General features: G+C 41.0%; 1 protein-coding gene across 2 annotated transcripts in view; it reads right to left on the bottom strand.

The window, feature by feature from the left end:
• The window catches only part of slc22a16 (solute carrier family 22 member 16), a 112,831-nt gene that overhangs the window by 37,176 nt on the left and 53,089 nt on the right, over positions 1 to 22,566 (bottom strand). The window contains exons 1-5 of one of the 2 annotated variants that reach the window (XM_078212358.1): positions 17,026 to 17,048; positions 16,441 to 16,520; positions 15,590 to 16,063; positions 11,296 to 11,413; positions 4,872 to 5,424 (exon numbers count right to left, since the gene is read on the bottom strand). In XM_078212358.1, the coding sequence (XP_078068484.1) occupies positions 4,872 to 5,424; positions 11,296 to 11,413; positions 15,590 to 16,063; positions 16,441 to 16,493 (1,198 nt within the window). In that variant the 5' untranslated portion in view covers positions 16,494 to 16,520; positions 17,026 to 17,048. Of the gene's footprint in view, positions 1 to 4,871; positions 5,425 to 11,295; positions 11,414 to 15,589; positions 16,064 to 16,440; positions 16,521 to 17,025; positions 17,049 to 22,566 lie in introns of those variants that run through there. The other variant, XM_078212357.1, reaches the window with a different exon arrangement.

Here is a 22,566-nt window from a genome sequence, read left to right as displayed (position 1 = left end):
CCCTGTTTACAAAATTTAAAACAGAGTGTCCAACATCAGATGTGATTCTGCATTGGAAGACACTTGCAAAACACCCTAATTGTGCTAAGAATTATACTATCAACCAACATAGGATTATCAGTCAGCCTCAAGAATGTGGCTCACTTATGGACACTAGAGCTACAAATATTCACAAACTGGGCTTGAACATTGCAAACAGAAAGAATATGTCCTTGCATTGCATTTTTCAAATGAAACAAAAGCTTAGGGGGCAGCCATTAACTGATTCATTTCCCATGGAAATGTTTTGACCAAAGACAGTCAATTTGCCTGCTTTGAATTTAAATAAAAGCTGTGCAGTTAACTGTTCTCTGGTGTTTTCTCCATGATGTGGAGATGCCGGCGTTGGACTGGGGTAAGCACAGTAAGAGGTCTCACAACACCAGGTTAAAGTCCAACAGGTTTATTTGGTAGCAAATACCATTTGCTACCAAATAAACCTGTTGGACTTTAACCTGGTGTTGTGAGACTTCTTACTGTGTTTTCTCCATGGCCACACTTCTACCAATCCGTCCACTTGCCAACCATTCAGCACCCTCTTCTCATGCAGTATAAATTGTTGTTCTCTTTGAGATTTGGTATTCTTCCAATTTTGTCCTGATGGATACAAGAGAAAAAGCTTCAAAAGCATGTCTCTTTTTTAGCAATATTGAAATTCTATCTCACAGTGCACTTAATTTGTAAAAGTTCCTTTTCACTATGACATTGCAAACATGTCTATTTTCCAGATTTATTTTACTTATGTTTTTTTGCCTTGTTTATAATCTCTATTTCTTCCCATCAATCCCCAATTGGGCGGCATGGTGACACAATGGTTAGCACTGCTGCCTTACAGTGCCAGGGACCCAGGTTCAATTCCGGCCGGGAATCGAACCTGGATCCCTGGCGTTGTGAGGGTCAATGTGTGTGTGAAGTTCGCATGTTCTCCCCGTGTCCACATAGGTTTCCTCCGGGTGCTCCGGTTTCCTCCTACAGTTTAAAGATGTGCGGGTTTGGTTGATTGGCCATGCTAAATTTCCCCTTGTTGTCAGGGGGATTAACAGGGTAAATACGTGGGGTTACGGGTGGGATTATTGTCGGTGCAGGCTTGATGGGTTAAATGGCCTCCTTCTGTACTGTAGGTATTCTATGTTCTTCTATTAAACTAATGTAGCAGGGGAATGGAAACCATTGTAGGAAGTCAGAGGGAAGTAAATAAAATGGGGATAGAAATAAAAGGCAGTAAGGGGAAAAGTGAAAGGCAGAGAAACCAAAGTCAAAAATCAAAAAGGGCGGCAGTACAAAGACTGTGGAGAATTCAGTGAATGAGTCCAGTAAGGCTAAGAGAAATAAAACACAGGGAAAGTGTACAAAATATAACCGGACAGATGAAAGCAGGGCAGAGAGCAAGGGAAGTCTGGACTAAACTACATTGACTTTAATGCAAGAGGCCTGATGGGCAAGGCAGATGAACTCAGGGCATGGATGGGTACATGGGACTGGGATATTAGGGAAAACATCCCGAATACTGCAGTACTGAGGGGAGATATTTCTGAGGGTTCACCCACTGAGTCTATATGGGTAGAATTGAAAAATAAGAGAGATCACTTTGATTGGGTTGTACTATCGGCCCCCAAATAGTCAGCGGGAAATTGAGGAGCAGACATGTAAGGAGATTACAGATAGCTCCAAGAAAAATAGGGTGGGTAAAGTAGGGGATTTTAACTTTCCCAATATTAACTGGAACAGCCATAGCTTTAGGGGCTTGGATGGAGAGAAATTTGTTGAGTGTATTCAGAAGGAATTTCTCATTCAGTATGTGGATGTCCCGACTAGAGAGGGGGCAAAACTTGGCCTCCTCCCGGGAAATAAGGAAGGGCAGGTGACAGAAGTGTTAGTGAGGGATCACTTTAGGACCAGTGACCATAGTTCTATTAGTTTTAAGATAGCTATGGAGAATGATAGGTCTGGCCCAAAAGTTAAGATTCTAAATTGAGGCAAGGCCAATTTTGATAGTATTAGACAGGAACTTTCAAAAGTTGATTGGGGGAGTCTGTTGGCAGGCAAAGGGTAAGTGGGAAGCTTTCAAAAGTGTGTTAACCAGGGTTCAGAGTAAGCACATCCTTTTCAGAGTGAAGTGCAAGGTGGGTAGAAGTAGGGAACCTGGATGACTCAGGATATTGAGGCCCAGGTCAAGAAGAAGAAAGAGGCATATGACATGCATAGGCAGCTGGGATCAGGTGGATCCCTTAAAGAGTATAGCAGCTGTCGGAGTATAGTTAAGAGAGAAATTAGGAGAGCGAAAAGGGGACATGAGACTGCTTTGGCAGATAAGGCAAAGGGCTTCTACAAAGACATAAAGGGCAAAAGAGTACCTAGGGAGAGAGTAAGGCCTCTTAAGGATCAACAAAGTAAAATATAGTTTATTTATTAATCACAAGTAAGGCTTACATTAACATTGCAATGAAGTTACTGTGAAATTCTCCTAGTCGCCACACTCTGGCGCATGTTCAGGTCAATGCACCTAACCAGCACGTCTTTCAGACTGTGGGAGGAAACTGGAGCACCTGGAGGAAACCCATGCAGATACAGGGAGAAAGTGCAGACTCCGCACAGACAGCGACCCAAGCTGGGAATCGAACCCGGATCCCTGGCGCTGTGAGGCAGCAGTGCTAATCACTGTGCCACCGTGCCGCCCAAGATCAAGGTCATCTATGTGCGGACCCACAAAAGATGGGTGAGATCCTAAATGAATATTTCTCATCGATATTTACTGCTGAGAAAGTAATGGATGTTAGGGAACTTGGGGAAATAAATAATGATGTCTTGAGGAGTGTACATATTATAGAGAAGGTGGTGCTGGAAGCCTTAAAGTGCATCAAGGTAGATAAATCCCCGGGACCCGATAAAAACTATCCCAGGACGTTGTGGGAGGCAAAGGGGAAATTGCGGGTCCCCCAGCAGAGATATTTGAATCATGGACAGCCACAGGTGAGGTGCCTGAAGATTGGAGGGTGGCAAATGTTGTGCCTTTCTTTAAGAAGAGCTGCAGGGAAAAGCCTGAAAACTACAGGCCAGTGAGCCTCACATCTGTCGTGGGTAAATTGTTAGAAGGTATTCTGAGAGACAGGATCTACAGGCATTTAGAGAGGCAAGGACTGATTAGGGACAGTCAGCATGGCTTTGTGAATGGAAAATCATGTCTGATGAATTTGATTGAGTTTTTGGAAGGGATAACCAGGAAGGTAGATGAGGGCAGTGCAATCGACATTGTCAAAGGCCTTGCTAAATTCCACGTAGACAAAGTACCGCAAGGTAGGTTGTTGCATAAGATTAAATCTCATCGGATCCAGGGTGATGTAGCCAATTGGATAAAAAAATTGGTTTGGCAACAGAAGACAGAGGGTGGTTGTAGAGGGTTGTTTTTCAAACTGGAGGTCTGTTACCAGCGGTGTGCCTCAGAGATTGGTGCTGGGTCCACTGTTATTCGTTATTTATATTAATGATTTGGATGAGAATTTAGGAGGCATGGTTAGTAAGTTTGCAGATGACACCAAGATTGGTGGCATAGTGAACAGTGAAGAAGGTTATCTAGGATTGCAATGGGATCTTGATCAATTGGACTAGTGGGCCGACAAATGGCAGATGGAGTTTAATTTAGATAAATGTGAGGCATTTTGGTGGATCGAATCGGGGCAGGACTTATTCAGTTAATGGTAGGGTGTTGGAGAGAGATATGGAACAAAGAGATCTAGGAGTACAGGTTCATAACTCCTTGAAAGTGGAGTTACAGGTGACAGAGTGGTGAAGAAGACATCTGGCATGCTTGGTTTCATTGGTCAGAACATTGAATACAGGAGTTGGGATGTCTTGTTGAAGTTGTACAAGACATTGGTAAGGCCACACTTGGAATACTGGTCACCCTATTATAGAAAGGATATTATTAAACTACAAAGAGCGCAGAAAAGATTTACTAGGATGCTACCGGGACTTGATGATTTAAGTTATAAGGAGAGGCTGGATAGACTGGGACTTTTTTCCCCTGGAGCGTAGGGGTGATCTTATAGAAGTCTTTAAGGGGAATAGATAGGTAGATTGTCAACATCTTTTCCCAAAGATAGGAGAGTCCAAAACTAGAGGGCATAGGTTTAGGGTGAGAACAGAGAGATACAAAAGGGTCTAGAGGGGCAATTTTTTCACACGAGGGTGATGAGTGTCTGGAAGGAGCTGCCAGAGGTAGTAGTAGAGGCGGGTACAATTTTGTCTTTCAAAAAGCATTTAGACAGTTACATGGGTAAGATGAGTATAGAGGGAAATGGGCCAAATGCGGGCATTTGGGACTAGCTTAGTGGTAAAAACTGGGCAGCATGGACAAGTTGGGCCATGGGGCCCGTTTCCATGCTATAAACCTCTGTGACTCTATGTAATATAACACAAATTATTCAGTGACCAGCTTAGAAATCCTAATTATCATCTTTGAATTGGTTTTGTCTACTTTCGAAAATACTTAACACCATTTAATGTTGACATTAGTGTTTATAAATGTAACTGGATCTGTTAAGCCATAGTATTACTTTGATCATTCAGTTCTATTTATAGTCTGCCAAGAATAGTCATTCACTTATCACATTACCTGTACTATAGGGAGGAAAGCCAGTTAAAGAAAGCATTATAAGGAAGTCATGTCTCCCTTCACTCTTTAACATTAACAGCAACAAGGAAACAAGTGGTGCTGTGGTTTTCCAGATCTGGGTAACTAGAAGGTTTTGAATACTAGATTCTGAGCAAATACTAGTAGACTACCTGCCATACTTAATACTCAGTTAGCAAGGCGAATGCAAACTTTTTCTTACCTGCTAGAAAGAGGTTTAGATATTCATTTCCACCCAGATTGACAGAGCCCAAAGAGCTAACATAATAGCCCAGACTCCCAGTGAACCATACAAGCCAAACTGTGATGGTCCTCTTAGCCAAATTGCAGGTACGGAAGAGATCCAGGATACTGGTTTTCCCTGTTTTGTTCTTGCTTTGCTTTCTTGCAATTTCTTTGTCTGTTGAATCCTCAGGACTATTCATCTGCATCACAGCGACGTGACAAGGGATCTTGACTTTGTTCCATCGGGCAATTGTGTCAATCAGCTTCTGGACCTCTTCGAACCGCCCTTTAGCCAGAAGCCACCAGGGTGTCTCCGGCAATAGCCAGCAGCAAAATATGAAAGGTATGGTCACAAGCGACAGTATAAGTTGGTAGAGCCGCCAGGCCCGTACCAGGAATCCAACCAAGGCAACTACCATGATGCCAACAGCAAAGTAAGCATGGACGTGCATAGATGTCCAACTGCGGGCCTTCAGTCCAGTATATTCTGTCACATAGACAAAAACTACCACAAGGTAGCCACTAGAAACCTGTTTCAAATACAAAAAATATAAGAATTACATACAATTCGACAAATAATTTCATTCTTCTTTAAAACTTTATGTTACTCCCTTCACTTGGGAGCCCTTTCTCACCTGCACACGTCATCTGAAGAGTGGGAAATCACCCTGACCTTTTACCTCAGTCTATGCCTTGTTGGCGATGACTGCTAGGGTCCATGGATTCTCCTGTATTTATTTTGTCCTCTACTTAACACCTTGCTTGGCTGAGTTCAGAGCTTGCACATTTTAAACATAGTGTTGCTCCCTGTTGAATTTCTATTTACGTTGATCCACTGTCTTTATCCCACCCTAACGAGATGGGAGTTACAATACTCTGCTCTGATCCAATGGCAGTTATCAAGGTGGCAATGCTCCTCTATCACTGAACACATACCAAGAACTATTTTACAAAATAAAGTATATGGCCCAACATAGTAATAGTCACACCTGATATTTTTATAGCAGGCAATCAAGTAGCAAAATAATCATGGACACCCATAAACAAATCATCATCTTCAGGTCTCAAAAACCCAGTTAATTCACCTGATTGCATTGTATAACCATATAAAAGGCAAATTCAGCCAAAACCTGCAATAACAAGGCTCTTTCATGAGTGTGATAGTAAGCATAATGGTAGTATAGGAATTATATCAATAGCAGTTAACTCTAACCTAACTCGTTGGATGGGAAACAGGCTAGTTTAGATTGCCCGCCTGTTTACACCACATCCAACTTTACTCTCCTACATTTGTTCCTTGTTGAACAATGCCTTGATTTTAAATTTTTCATCCAGGTGTTCAAATCCCTCCATGGTCTTGCCCCTCTGCATCTCTGTAACCTCCTCCAACTACAACCTACTGAAATATCGGAGTTCTTCCAATTCTGGCCTCTTGACCATCCCTGATTTTAATTGCTTCATTACTGGCAGTCAATATACAAATTAGGAGCAGGAGTAGGTCGCTCAGCCCCTTGAGCTTGCTCCACCATTCAATAAGACCATGGCTGATCTGACTTGTCCACATTCATGCTATCACTTAGACCATCTATTTCTACCTCTGTAACATTGCTCGACTTCTCCCCATCTCAACTCACCTACTGATGAAATACTTATAGGAGCATAGGAATTAGGAGCAGAAGGCAAATTCAGCCCTTCGCGTCTGCTCCGCCATTCAATCAGATCATGGCTGCCCCCAGTCTCAAATCCACCTCCCCACCTGTTCCCCATTATCCCTCTTTCCCTTTTTTATTACAAATATGTCTATCTCCCTATTGAAACCATTGAATGATTCAGACTCCACTATGCTATGGGGCAACGAGTTCCATAAGTTCACCACCCTCTGCGAGCACTAGTGCCTCATCTCAGTTTTAAATCTATCGCCTCACAACCCTATACCTGTGACCTCTTGTTCTAGATTGCCCTATAAGAGGAAACATTTGGTCTACACTTACTTATCAACCCTTTTAAAATTTTATATTCCTCAATCAGATCCCTTCTCCAGCGAGAACAAGCCCAAACTGTTTAAGCTCTCCTCATACGTCAAACCTTTCATCCCGGAATCAATCTGGTGAACCTCCTCTGAACAGCCTCCAGTGCCACCACATGCTTCCTCAAATAAAGAGACCAAAATTGGACACAATATTCCAGATGCAGTCTCACCAACACCCTATACAATTGCAACAACACTTCTCTACTTTTATACTCCAGTCCCTTTGCAATAAATGCCAACATCCCATTTGCCTTTTTTATTATATGCTGCACCTGCATCTCGACTTTCTGCAATTCATGAACATGGATACCCAGATCCCTCTACCCAGACACATTCATGCTTTTTTGGCAACTCCACTGCACTCCTGGTTGGTCTCTCACGTTCATTCCTCCTTAAACCTGAGGTAATTTAAAACTCTGCTGTCTGTGTCTTAATTTGCAGCAAGTTCCATTCCCCATCACTTCTGTGCTCGGCAACCTACACCCGCTCCCGGTTATGTCTTGATTTTAAAATTCTCATCCATAGGTTCAAATCCCTCCATAGCCTCATCCTCATATCTCTGAAATCTCCTCCAGTCCCACAATCCTCTGAGGGCAAAACATTGTCTGATTTCAAGAAGAAATTAGATTTGGCTCTTGGGGCTAAAGAGCACAAGGGATATGGAGGGAAGGGAGGATCAGGATATTGAATTCAATGATCAGCTATGATCAAAATGACTAGTGGGGCAGGCTCAAAGGGCTGAATGGCCTACTCTTGATTCTAGTTTCTATGTTTCCATATCTGTGCCCCTCTAATCCTGCATCCCCTTCTGCATCCCCAATTGGAATTGCTCGACCACTGAGGGCTGCGCTTTCCGTTTCCTGGACCCCAAGTTCTGGAATACGCTCCTTACACATCCCTGCCTCTCCATCTCATTTTGTGATTGAATAAAGGGGAAAAAATAGATCCCGTAGTGATTTCTCTCTTATTGGGCTTCTTATTGACTCGGTAAGAAAAGCCCTGAACCTACTATAAAAAAATCCATTCCTTTTTCCCCTTTTCCTTACTGTCTTCTTGCCAGTTTATTTGGGAATCGTTGAAATCTCTCATGATTATTGTTCTTTGTCAACCACTCATTTTATAGATTTGCCCTGATATTTCATTCACTATTAGGTGTCACAAGGCTATGCTCCATTAGTTTGAAAATATGATCCTTGAACATCTCACATTTATTTTCTTTCCTCAGGATTCGTGATTAATAAATTTATTCTTTCTTTTACTCAAAAAAATCTTGACTCCTTAGTGCTCATAGCGTAGATAGTTAAATACATTGATTTGGAAATGGCACCTTTATTGTAACCATCCAAGGTGTTTGAATAGAGGGGAGGTTGTAACATCCGGTTGTAACATCGGTTATTTGTAATTACCCCAATTAATACGATCAATCTCTGTTTATCCCTTGTAAAGGTAGTGAGAATTCAGACACAGAATGCAAGTGAGACATCTTCTTTTAAAAAAGGATTCTCATTCCCAAACAAATTGTGCATTACGAATGACCTTTCCTGTGTCCTTAACTTAAAAAGCCCTAAACTGAAATTCTTCCAGTCTGAATCCCTAGTTGTGTTGAATTATCTGGTTCTAGCCAATACAACAGTGGGGATGCTACAATTAGCTATAGTGCTCCTGCTCCAGATCACTATTAAGTGACATGCTAGAAATAAACATATATCAATTTGCTTAGAAAAGAATTGGGCTTGGCTGTGATGCCCCTCATGTTCAAAACGTCTGCTAACAGCCATAAGACCATAATGTATAGGAGCAGAGTTAGGCCATTCAGCCCATCGAGTCTGATATGATTCTCATCCCCATTCTCCTGCCTTCCCCCCGTAACCCTTGATCCCCTTATTGATCAAGAACTTCTATCTCTGTCTTAAAGACACTCAATGACCCGGCCTCCACAGCCTTCTGCGGCAATGAGTTCCACAGATTCACCACCCTCTGGTTGAAGAAATTCCTCCTCATCTCAATTTTAAAGGAGCGTCCTTTCACTCTTGAGGTTGTGCTCTCAAGTTCTAGTCTCTTCTACTAGTGGAAACATCCTCTCCACATCCACTCTATCTAGGCCTCTCAGTATTTTGTAAGTTTCAATTAGATCCCCCCCTCATCCTTCTAAACTCCATCGAGTATAGACCCAGACTTCTCAATTGCTCCTCGTATGACAAACCCTTCATTCCTGGGATCATTCTTGTGAACCTCCTCCGGACCCTCCCCAAGGCCAGCACATCCTTCCTTACATATGGGGCCCAGAATTGCTCACAATATTCCAATGGGGTCTGACCAGAGCCTTATATAGCCTCAGCAGTATATCCCTGTTTTTGTATTTTAGCCATCTAGAAATGAATGCTAACATTGAATTTGCCTTCCTAACTGCCAACTGAACCTGCATGTTAACCTTGAGAGTCCTGAACCAGGACTCCCAAGCCCCTTTGTGTTTCAGATTTCTGAAGCCTTTCCCCATTTAGAAAATAGTCTATGCTTCTAGTCTTCCTAGCAAAGTGCATAACCTCACTTTCCCAAATTGTATTCCATCTGCCACTTCTTTGCCAACTCTCCTAGCCTGTCCAAGTCATTCTGTAGCCTCCCCACTTCCTCAACACTACCTGTCCCTCTACATATCTGTGTCATTTGCAAATTTAGCAACCAAGCCCTCAGTTCCAACTTCCAGATCATTAATGTATATAGTGAAAAGTTGTGGTCCCAACACTGATCCCTATGGAACACCACTAGTCACCGGTTGCCATCCTGAAAAGGACCCCCTTATCCCCACTCTCTGCCTTCTGTCTGTCAGCCAATCTTCTATCCATGCCAGTACCTTGCCTCTCACACCATTGGCTCTTAGCTTATTTAGCAGCCTCCTGTGAAGCATCTTGTCAAAGGCTTTCTGGAAAATCAAATAAATCATGTCCACTGGCTCTCCTTTGTCTAATTTCTTCATTACCTCCTCAAAGAATTCTAATAGATTTGTCAGAATGACCTCCCTTTGACAAAGCCATGCTGACTCAGCCATATTTTACCATGCATTTCCAAAGTACACTGCACTTTTAAGATTTCTAATTGAAAAGTAACATTTGGCTGAAGTGTCAGAAGTTTCTAGCAGTTACATAGCTGTACCATAAAATTTGTTTCTGTCTTTAGAAGAAGTAAGGGCAAAAAACTGTAGGTTCTCCTAAAGTCTGAAGCTAAACTTAAACTGAACATCAAGAAGATCAAATGAATTGTTTTTAGGTCCTGCCACAACACTGTTTCTGTTTTAGAGATTTAAATCTCTTTTTCCCAGCAAACTCTAAATCATCCAGGGCAGGATTTTCAGACAGCAGCGTTTCTCATGGTGGTTGAGGAGAGAGCAGCGAGACTCTTGATGGAAAGGCCAAGAGCAGAGGGGGAGGGAGAGGGAAGCCCAATGTTGAAACAGGGCCCTTGAGGGAGCACCCTGCCCCCTGCACTTCCTCCCATCTACTCATCTGATGCCCATGCAGTGTGACTTCCCTCTTCCCGTCAGTCTCTTAATTAAGGCACAGCAGTAAGCAATCCTTAAGTGGCCAATAATTGGAGTGATGTGGACTGCCCAACGCCTTGCAAACCCCACATAAAATTGCAGGTAGGTCAGGGCCGGGCAGGGGGGGCAATGGGAAGACCACCTAGGGAATTTTACCTGCAAATCAACTGTGGGGGACAGTGGAAATCTTCCTTTACTTCCACCTCTGTACGATTCCCTGCCCAGTAAACCAATTTTACTGGAAACTGTATCTACACTTCCATCAACTCCAGGTTTGATTCTTCAACCTCCCTAGTCTCCCAATTTCCATCCTACTTAATCCTGAAGGCCATCCAGCAAACCTTAGTGGGGGAGAAAACCACTGCGCCTGATTGGAGGACCCAGCATTTGGAAGGGGGAAGCTGCCAGCTCCTGCCTTTGCCATCAAACACTGCCTCCCCATTCCCATGATCCCCATCACACTCTTACTCATCTGAGTGCAGGAATGCAGTGATGATCCCTGTTGAAGTCCCTGCAGCCACTGATGGCGCTACCTGCAATGAAAAGCTGCTTTCTGGTTTGATTGCCTGCTAACTCTCAGTGGCTGGGATTTCACTGTTGGGGTCCCAAATCATGAGACAGGCTCTACGTTGGCCAGTGTGAGGCACTGAATTTGGTCAGAAATCCCCCATTGAAGACACCCGGGTTTCCCACAGATTCTCCAATCAGTGGGCGGGACCCACATCACGAACATTAAATTCCTTCTATAATCTAAAGCCTGGATCAAATCTTTACCTGAAATGAACTATCTAACACCTAGTAAAAGAAAATAAATATATGTGGCAATTCAATACATACCAGGGCTAGGAGGAAACGGACAATGATGAAGCTATAATAATCATTGGTGAAGGCAACAGCCACTCCAAACACAAACTGAGCTGTGCTTGTGAACCACAGTATAGATCGTCGTCCCACCCTAGGCACGTTAAAAAAAACAGAGATTAAGAATGACAAATTCAAGTATTTGAAAGCTCAATGAAATGTACAACTGAACCTAAAACTGTGCAGCTAAATAAATTAAATTGGACGCAATTCTCAGGGCCCATTTACCACGGGAGCAAACGCAATTATCACCGCTAACTCTCACGAGAAGACCATAATGGGGTTTGTGGCTACGGGATCTCAGTTTGAGGTCTCACCCACCCTCACCTACCGGTGACGTAATTAGGTTCATGAGCAGAAAGGGCCATAACCTTATTTCCATGAATCTGACTGCATTCAAATATAATTAAACAGCTTAACGCCATTGTTTCCAGGAGTGTTGAATGCTCCCCTCTTCCAGCGTGGCGTCAGTTTTTAGCATGTCTTGACAATTGGTTCAGTTTGCATCAAAGCGGTTTGTTCTAGCTAAAACCTACAGTTGATACTATCAATTTGGATACCTGGCAGGACACAGGTTTGTTTCGTTAAGTTGTCACTTTTAGCTGTGCTGAGCAAAATGCCTTTCTGCTGGACAGATTGGGAGTTTCTCCTCATGAAACAACTGTGAGCAGCATTGGTAAGACAAGCTAGAAAGTAGATGATGATACCTAACGGAAATTAGTGCTTTATGTGGAACTTCTTATATAATATACTGGGAAATTGCCTGTGGCATTTCCCAAAATTAGTGGTGAATTTAAGTTTTATTACAAAAAAGTGAGAGTTGGAGGACAGACCTCAAAAACAGACTGCATGGAGCCGTCTAGAATCTGCAATTAAATTGTAACCATTAACAGTAGAATCAGATTGGAAATATCATCATAGCAATTTTGGTTTTATTTATTTATGGGATATGGAATTGCTGGCTAGGCCAACATTTATTATGTACTTATGTTCTTATTGCCCATTCCTAGTTTCTCTTGAGAAGGTGGAGGTGAGCTGCTTTCTTGAATCACTGCAGTCCCTGAGGTATAGGTATACCCAGTGTTGTTAGAGAGGGAATTCCAGGATTTTCACTCAGCGACAGTGTAGGAATGGCGACTTTTTCCAAGTCAGGATGATGAGTGGCTTAGAGGGGAACCTCCAGTTGGTGATGTTCCCAGGGTCTGCTTTGTCCTGGATGGTGTCAAGCTTCTTCAGTGTTGTTAGAGTTGCACTCATTCAGGCAAAAGGAGAGTATTCTTTCACACTCCTGGCTTGTGCCTTGTAGATGATGGACAGGGATTAGAGAGTCAAGAGTTGCTCGCTGCAGGATTCCTAGCCTCTGACCTGCTCTTGCAGCCACAGTAATTATATGTCTCGTCCCAGTTCAATTTCTGGACAATGGTAACTCTGGTAATGCCACTGAATGTCATGGGGCAATGGTTAGATCCTCTCTTGTTAGAGATGGTTACTCCCTGGTATTTGTGTGGCATGTACGTTTTCAAATGAGATCCAGAATTTTCAATGAAGTTGGTTGTTGCTGGGAAGGGGGACTAGAATGACTGAGCCTAATCTCTCAGGTCACTGACCAGTTTGCCAAACTTGAGGCAAGAGCTCAACTGACGAGGGGCAACAATGGGGGCGGCACGGTAGCACAGTGGTTAGCACTGCTGCTTCACAGCTCCAGGGACCTGGGTTCGAATCCCGGCTCGGGTCGCTGTCTGTGTGGAGTTTGCACATTTTCCCTGTGTCTGCGTGGGTTTCCTCCGGGTGCTCCGGTTTCCTCCCACAGTCCAAAGATGTGCGGGCTAGGTTGATTGGCCATTCTAAATTGCCCCTTAGTGTCCCGGGATGCATAGGTTAGAGGGGTTAGTGGGTAAATATGTAGGGATATGGGGGTAGGGCCTGGGTGGGATTGTGGTTGGTGCAGACTCGATGGGCCGAATGGCCTCTTTCTGCACTGTGGGATTCTATGATGTCCACTGCATATATTACAGGCAAAGTGTGACTGGCACAGCTGGACTGATTTGGCATTGTTTCTGCTTTATACAATATAGTCAGAGGATCTGAAACCAGGTCCATTTAAGTCAATCTACTAAGACTGCATCAATTCTTTTTCACCACATATGAATCCTAAAGATGATATTGCACATTAATTGTATTAAATACATTGCAGTCTTTCCTTTTTATTATTCATAAAATACTGTATATATTTGTGCACGAGACTAGAAACGTTTCATGACTGTTTAGCTCTAAATATAGGTGGTTTATGTGAGTCATATTCTCCCTCAGGTTTCCCTATTGGCTGATGTCCTCTAATTTCAGTATAGACTGTGTACCCTGCAGCAGCTTTACAAGGAGTGCATTCCTAGCAGTTATTGCTGTCAGCTGTTGTCTGCACCAGAGTGTTGTGATACTCAAATGTCAATTTTCTCTTCTGACTGATGCAAGAGAGGAAATTTAAAGTCAGCAGTAAGTTGCAAAGTTTAAGTCAGAACAAAGAGCTAAGATTTGAATTTCAGAAATAGATCAACAGCTGATTGGCATGCACTAAATAAAAGAGAAAAAAATGCAACTGGGGACATCAGAGGAGCTTTGTCACTAACACGACATTAATTGAATCCTACAGTGCAGGAGGAGGCCATTCAGCCTATCGAGTCTGCACCGACCATAATCCCACCCAGGCCCTATCCCCATTTAACCTAGCTAGTCCCCTGACACTAAGGGGCAATTTAGCATGGCTAATCCACCTAACTCACACATCTTTGGATTGTGGGAGGAAACTGGAGCACCTGGAGGAAACCCACTGAGACATCGAGAGAAGGTGCAAACTCCACACAGGCAAACTCCTCAAATTGGCCCTCATCTCATAAGAGAGTCCTGGGTTTCCTGGCTGTCATTTTGAGGGTCCGCATTATTTGCCGTTGTCCAATACTTGAGTCATTCCAGTATTTTACCCATCAAAATGGTAAAAGTACTCCAACCCTTGGACAAAAAAAAAGATTTTCCTGTCCCTTTGCTATTTTCTGACTCTTAAAACCTAAACATCATTTTTGTTTCATAATTTGATCTGCTTCTAGGCTTTCAAGATTAACTGCCAGTAGGCTGTACAAGAATAACATAAGCATGGCAAATAATCTGAATTTTCCTCCTTGGGGGTTTTTGCTAAGGAATTATGCAAAACTATCACACACAAGTTCCCACATTGCCACTAACAATGCATCTACTGATGAATCAGATTCAACATTATCAATCCAGTTTCCAATGAATATTAAGCTCATCACACAAATTCTCCAGTTACATGGCGTTAGGAGAGTGGGTGATATCAAATCTGTTGCAATCAGATCTCCAATGTGCAATACAGCCTTCAGGAGTCATGCGCCATAAAAGAGAACTGGTTCAATCTGGTTGAAAAGTCATGTGAACATGGTTTCAGACCCTCTGTCAATATACATAGCAGATATAAAGCCAACTCAGCCAAACTTTCCTGTTGACAGTTGAACTCTTAGTGGAAGTTTCTGTGAAAAGTGCTTTGTATTTTCAATTCCATTCAACATTCGTGTCTGCACATGGCAAAAAGAGAGAGTTTGACTGGTCATTCATCACTGCTGTTTTTTGGGACCTGTTTGCACAATATTTTTCCACTAACAATAGAGTACTTCCAATCGTAATTCATCGTTTATCAAATATTTTGGGATGTTTCTGAGTGACATATTGAGGTGCTTTTGGGTACAAGTTTTTTCTTCTTTCTTGTGGGAACTTAGCATCTGAATAAGAACAGATCTAACCTGAGATGTTTTCACAGTGAATAGAAGGATATTTAATTGGATTTTCACAATAGAATCCAACTTATTATGAGCTAAATATTCAGAAGTTTTAAAAATGTCAATTTTCCAAAAGCAGCACTGCAGTTGGATATCAACATATTGTGCTATATAGTGTTACAACTGTGCAATTCTGCCTACAATTCCTCACAAAGTGAGTTCCCTGTGGTGGCAAAACCATGAACAAAAATCTAACCGTTTCATAACAGACAGAAAAGGAAATCAAGGCTAATTGTCCTTGCTCCCTAGTAGTCAATTAGAGAAGAGCACTGATAAGAGACCTGAGAGCCAGTTTCCAGTTTGCCGACTTAGATGGGGACATGGCGTGATGCTCACAAACATTTGAAAGGGAAAATTAAGTGGAAAATAAATCACAAATAAAATGTCAAAGAATTGTCAACAGAATTAGCAACAATAGAAAGAATTACCTGTCAGCAATGTCCCCAAACACCACAGCCCCCAGTAGAACTCCGAACATAAAGATGGGCTGGGTGAGTTTTGCTAACCATTCCCTGTCACAGACCAGGTCCCACTCAGTCACAATGCTGTTTTCAATGTGGCTTTGATCATAGTTAAAACCATCAGAGCAGGAATAGCGTGTCCTGTTTCCTTTAAAGTAATTCGCCAGCTCGATGCTCCCGATTCTTTTGAAGCGACTACACTGCTCGGCTTCCCAGATCTCTCCATTTTCCATCTGAGCGATAACACTGCGTGATGCCGGAGTCCACAAGTTCCACAGATCTCCAGGGCCAGCTGTCGTATTTGCAACAAGGATTGTGGTCACATTTCCAGGTAGCTTGCACACAAACTGTGGTGTTACAGCAAGAAACACTGAGGCCAAATAGTGGATCCCACATGCTATAGTTTGGAAATTCACCACAAAATACACAGAAGCTTGGAATCTGGAAAATACAAAGACATTCTGATTAGCAACAAATGAAAGCAGAGTTGCACAGCAAAATTCATTGCTTCTTAAAATACACAACTTGTTCTTGTAAGATCAAAAGCTAGGAGTGAAAAGAAATTAAAACCAAATTTATTTTAAATTTACCATCGCATAATCTTAAAATACATGTTTAACATTCAGATTTTTTTATGAACATGGTTTGTTTTCTCTATTTAAACTGGACATCAGGAATGAGTGCTTTATGAGGAAGTTGCCTTCAGTCTTCAAATGCTAGTGTGCTGCTAAGTAATTACGAAGCAATGTCCCTGAGCAAAATCTTTTTTTTGATGAAAATAAAACTAACAAAAGCCAAAAAGTGTAAAAACAAATTACCTTCCAAAGTGGCCAAGTTTGTCGAAGAGCTTTTCCAGGGTCTGTGGTGCCATGGAGATCAGTGGTACTTGTTGCCCTGCCTTTTCAGAAAGAGTGAAAGTTTAAGAGGACTAAAGGTAATAGGAGATTTGGCATGAGGACAAAGTAAGAAGATAAATGGGGTATGGAGCAGTTTGAACTCCTCCCACAACCCAGTGAAAAAAAACACACACACAAATTGCATAAACCATACACAGTTACTTTCTTTCCATTGAATATTCACATTTTAAAACATAAATATGGTTAAAATATTAATGTTACCATCAGTGTACTGTCCCTAACAAACATTTTACTCCTGCTTAAAGACACATCCATTTTCTCACCCGCGCCCCACCACCGCCACCCACCCACCCTCCAGCAGACCTTGCTTATTCCCAACCCGGATCAAAAATTGATAAAACGTTTTAATTCAGCCACAGCTTTGGAATACTGAAATTACAGGTTTTTCTTTCATTTTCCAGAGCCTACTGAAATCAACAACAATTTCATTTGAAATATTTCATATCGAGCAGATTTTTTTTTGTTTCCCCCATCGGGTTTACTTACCCTACATTTTATCACCGGTACTTGAGGGTCCCGTCACATTTTGAACTTATGAACCTGATCTGAAAGCTGCATGACACAGTCATTGGAAAAAGTGTTACTTAACTTTTCATTGTTTTAGCACAGTACTGTAGGGGGATGACAGCTCTGTTCCAACAGCAGCTTCTTGTTATATTTTAAAGCTGTTTATTATTCAATTGGGTGTTTTGTTACTCTATAGAGGCTGCTGTGTGGTAACTCGTGTCCCCCAACGTTTCATAAACCAATGATTACAATTTTTAAAACATTTTATTCTTTTTTTTAAATCTTTATTTGACTTTTAAATTGACTTACAAATGACATTTAGGTCTGTGTAAATATTTGCATCAAGAGTCTAAAAGGGCACCATGTGATCTGTACTTTTTACCCCAATAGAAGCAAAAATCGTTTTGCTTCATATTGGAGACAACACACAATTGTGCAATTTTCTGTTATCTCGTGGCACATGATAAAATAAAACATAAACAATGCAGCCTCCCTTTCCTGAACTTTCACAGACTTAAACTCAAACTGCTGCCCATTCTCAAGGGCAATTAGAGATGGGCAATAAATGCTGGCCTTGCCAGCGATGCTCTCATCCAAGAACAAAACAACAAATGTCCCTGGTTTGAATTTCTGCAATTATTTCATTCTTCTTTAAGGCTGCCTAACCTTTGGAATACTTTCACTTTTAAATATTTCTTCCATATACTTATCAGGAGAAATCACGCACTATTATTGTGTAATTGATTGCTGAGATTCATGTTCACTAGCAAGACATTCTGTAGACATAAAGGGCAAATATATCACCAAGAGGCTCCCAAGATAAAGCCTCTTTAAAAGATAAAGGACCATCACTCTGCCTTGGTATGGATACCATATTTTAGAGTTGTTTCAGACCTCATACAAACTATGACTCGTCACCTAATCCTCTATCCAGTCATGGATCCATTGTACAAGTCAATAGAGCAGCTCTCTCCAAACTGACACCCATCAAGATGACTGCGAGTAGGTCGTCAATAAGAATTAAACTGCATTTTTTTCCTCTCAAAGGTAAAATATTTTTAAAGCTATGTAGTAAAGTATTCCACTTCGGTATATGGATCACTTTTACTTTTCTAAGTCAGCTATGCACCCTCAGGGTCACCCGTATAACGGGCTGACCCCAGGTAGGTAGTTTCTACTTACTGTTCAGTTAAATGCAATTCATGTAGAGCATAAAGGTTTTTTTGACAAGGGATTTGCTCTTCAGTATTCAAGGCATAAAATTTAGTCTTCATGGCTTCCAACGCAAGTTTCCTCTCATTATATATTTTGAATATTTTAACCGTCTGAAATCACATTTCCACTTTCTGGAAAATAAGGTCCTACTAATAAGAACAAACCTGGGGTTTCCTTTGTGTTTTCTAGCTCCTGGAAAGTGACCTATCATGAGGGGCTGCTTGCCCTGATCACACTAAATTATTGAGCAATCTAGGTAAGGAGCCAAGGAGCAGACACAACCAAGATTAAATGAATAGGACAAAAGAGGTAAATCAAGAATTGATAATAAGTAGTACTAAGAAGGAAATATACTGTACAATGATGGAGCTTGGCAGGCACATCATTGTAAATGAAATACATTAAATGCTGCTTGAGTATGCGTATTTCATACTTGCATTAATCTTTTTTTTCTAAAAGATTTCAAAATTGTGCAAAAAATTTCTAGGCAGGGACAAATGGGTGCAAAGGTAAGAAAATGTTTTAATCTGTTGATAACTTTTTGTTTGTCCCATCTCGTTTGCTTTATTCTAGCAGTTATGGAGTTTTAGTCATGCTTACACCGGGCTGATTTGAAGAATATTGTTAAACGCTAGCCTATTTAATCATTTTCCATCTTTTTCTGATTTTCATGGTTAAGAAGTTGGCACAATATTTTGGATAATAAACAATTTGCTTCCAGAACTTACAAAGCGATGTTCCCTGTTTTGAGCAACAGTGACAAGAACCTCTGCCATTTTGAACTGCACTGTGTTCTGCTGTTTGGATAGTTATACCACTGTTGTGGGCCTATTTTCTGCTAAGCTTACTGAAGTAATCCAATTAGAAAGTTGTTGCAAGAATCCGTTTTAATTAACTTAGCAAACTAGAAATGGTTTAGTTGACTTCCAAGAGTTAAGGCTTGGCAATAGCAGCATTAGAACACTGCAGAAAATGGTAGAGAAGCAATGGGAAAGCCACATTTCACAAAGGCAGAAGTAGAAATGTCTACAAGTGAGGCCATGCCAAAAAGAGTCTCCATATTTGCCACAACTATGCACCCAGAGACATGCAGGCAAGCGTGGGGGGTGGGTGGGGATATGAAGTGGTGAATGCTATTGCTAGGAATAAAGAAAACACTCTGATGTTTCTAATGATGTTACAATAGAAAAAATAGAAAGGGAAAACTACATATGCAATTCAGGAAGAACTTGGCATTGATAGGGAGCTCAAGAAAGGAGGTTTAATATCTTCTCCCTGGAAACTCAGGAGTTTGTGATACCAGCAGCTGACTCATTGATTCTGGTTAACGCTGCTAAAATAATTACTATTGCATTGAAACTGTATGCTGAAACAGTTTCTTAAAATATAATGGTGAAAAAGTAATGGATCAACATTTCCGGTGTGAGCAAATTCTACTTATAGATGTACCAGGATCAATGCGACTTGCCTGCATCTGTTCTGCCACAGAACGTATAACAGAAAGAACTATCAAGAACTACAAATCCGATAGCATCCAATACTAGCAGCAGCACAGAGAGGCTATACCATTACATTAGCCATTTTATCACCAGCTATACAACATAAGCACCCATGGCTCACTATGGACATTGAACTGCACCAGAAGAAAGGATTTGCAAAGCACCCTATTGGCTCACGTGATAACATTTAGATACCATACAGTATGAGTTTATATAGTGCAATTATCTACTGGGCAAAATTGTTTGGCATCTTAAGATGTTAGAAGTAGGCAAAACAGACCTACAAACATGCAGTGGAGCAAACCATGCAGGAACTGCACACTGACATGCATAATGCACTGACCTTTTGCTTGACTGGAATTTAATTTATTATGGAGTATAATATAAATGACCTTGTTGATAGTTTGCAATCTGAGCTCACCGAGTGTTTTAATAGCCTTAGTGAGGGATTGCAGACTACACTGATGCATGCTTCGATAACATCAGAGCTACAATGCAAATTGCTCTGATTGTGGCTGTTGACGATACCAGGGAAACGCTCCAAAAAAATCTGTGCAATACTTATCAGGACTTTGGGCAATATTCTGCTTTCCTGATAGTATCTTTCAGAAATTAGGTATATTAATCACATTGATCTTTAACCATTGTCAAGTTAATTATATGGGCGCCTCCCAAAATTTGTACAACACATTTTAACATTTAAGAATCCTCAAGTTATTGTCTGTGGCTGAAACTACATTGAATGACCTATGTCAAAGTTTCAGTAGTAGGAACTACAGGCACTAAACAACTAATAGTATCACAACTATTACTGAGTGGCAATGCAGTCTCCACCACTCCAATATATGATTCTTACCAAACTGATCTAGCTAGATAACAGTCCTTTCTCTGCTGGCAATGTGTCAGATAGGGACACACAAAGATCATAGACACCAATTCATACACATATTAAAGAGCAGTTCTAAGACATACAAAGTGTCACATTAGAATCTGCAAACACAATGGGCTCGATTTTCACTCTGTGTAAGTGAATGGCTTTTGAGTGAGTTAAAATCGGGCCCAATATAATTTAAAATGCTTAAATGATTACTAATTTATGATTTTTGTTATTCAAGAACTGGATTCTTTTATACTCTGATACAACTGTATCTTTTGAAACTTAAGTCTATTAAGTGTAAAAAAGGTAGATTCATCGTGGTTTTAAGCATAACATTTTTTTCAGGATTATATCATTTTATTGCAGTCTGATCATTTATCATGTCTTATGGGTGACTGTGACCATGGAAAAGGGAGAGAGTGCTTTAAGCGAACAATGAACTATTAAAGTTTGAACTAGTCTCACCATGGTGTCTCCCTGTCTCAGGATGTTCGAGGTCCTCTTCATCCACTGCCAGAATACAGCCATTCTTCTTGTTTGTCGATATATATGCTCTTCTAGATTACAATGTTAAGCAAAATCCACATGGCATACTTTGTGTGGTGAATAATGCACAGTACCTCAAGAATGATGCAAAATCAAAAGATCAAAATTTATTTCTGTAATAGCTTCTTTACATTTGCATACCTAATTATATTTGTACTCAGCCCTACTTTCAGGCAATTCAAAGATGTTGGAAGATGTGTACAAAGATTGTAAATTTGGTCCATCCAAAAACCATTCAAATGAACTAGATGCAAAGACTATGTAATCATGTGCAATGTGTTGACACTGGATATTTCATGGAACAGGATTATGTTTGGTTAAAAAAACATTCGTAATTGACATATGCCACTGGATTGGCTTACTGCACAATGTGTGTGTGGCTATAATCAACCACTAACACTACTCTGTGAAATCCAACAATTGCATTAAATCTTTGCTGTGTGGCCAACTTTTCAATGCCAGTTTTTCGTATCACAAAGGGCTGCAGTTGACAGTGCAATGTCACCATAGTTTCTTCCATCTAACAGGCAGTATCTTTATATTGTCACTACCTGAGCATTCACGCTCACTGCAGATACTGAAGTGCACCAGAAAAAAGGATGTACAAAGCATCCTATTGGTTGACAAGAGACAACATATAGATGCCGCACAGCAGGACTTACTGTTTAAAGCAATTGCCCACTGGACAAAATCTTCTGTTGTTGTATAAATGTGTAGAATATCACCACTCAGCAATTGGCTGAGCAATTAGTTATTAAAAAAGGAATTAAGATCTTGTTTCAACACCTAACTGATGTTGCTCAATGTTGTCCTGATTGAGCCTCAATCTTTGAACACACTGCTTCTCCAATAAGCAAAAGTATGTCATGCTATGATGTACTCTTTCAACTGGGTATTTCCAGATTAACCTTTCTTCTTTTCCATCTCGGCCTCAGACCTTCCTTATCCAGTTCCAGCAAAACAACTGAACACCTTAGCTGTCATGAGAGCTGTATATCTGATTGAAATTTTTGCAGATCCAGGTTAATTTGTGTTTAAGTATACACAAAATGGAAGCCTTGTTATTCAATTGAAATGCATCTTTAATAACTAGTTCAACTGCTTTTAAATTTAGCAGCAATCATTAAATTACATCGCAAACCTACCTCAGAAAATGTTAGTAATACCATCAAAATTATTCTTCCTGCCAAAAGTAGCACTTTCCTAAGGCAATAATATTCCTGCTTGTTAACTTTTTAATACTCCCTCCATGCAGTTATGATGGAGTTAATTTTTTGCCTGTGTGCAGTGCCATTTTGTTTAAAAAAAGAGACTTCAAAGACTCTTCCCCCCCCACTTCAAATTCAAGACTTTCTGAAAAAATCTAAAGTGTAAAGAATGTGA

Source organism: Mustelus asterias, chromosome 5 (assembly GCF_964213995.1).
Source record: "Mustelus asterias chromosome 5, sMusAst1.hap1.1, whole genome shotgun sequence".
Classification (NCBI taxonomy): Eukaryota; Metazoa; Chordata; class Chondrichthyes; order Carcharhiniformes; family Triakidae; genus Mustelus; species Mustelus asterias.
Note: the sequence above shows the minus strand (reverse complement) of the source record. Positions and strands in the feature narration are given on the sequence as shown.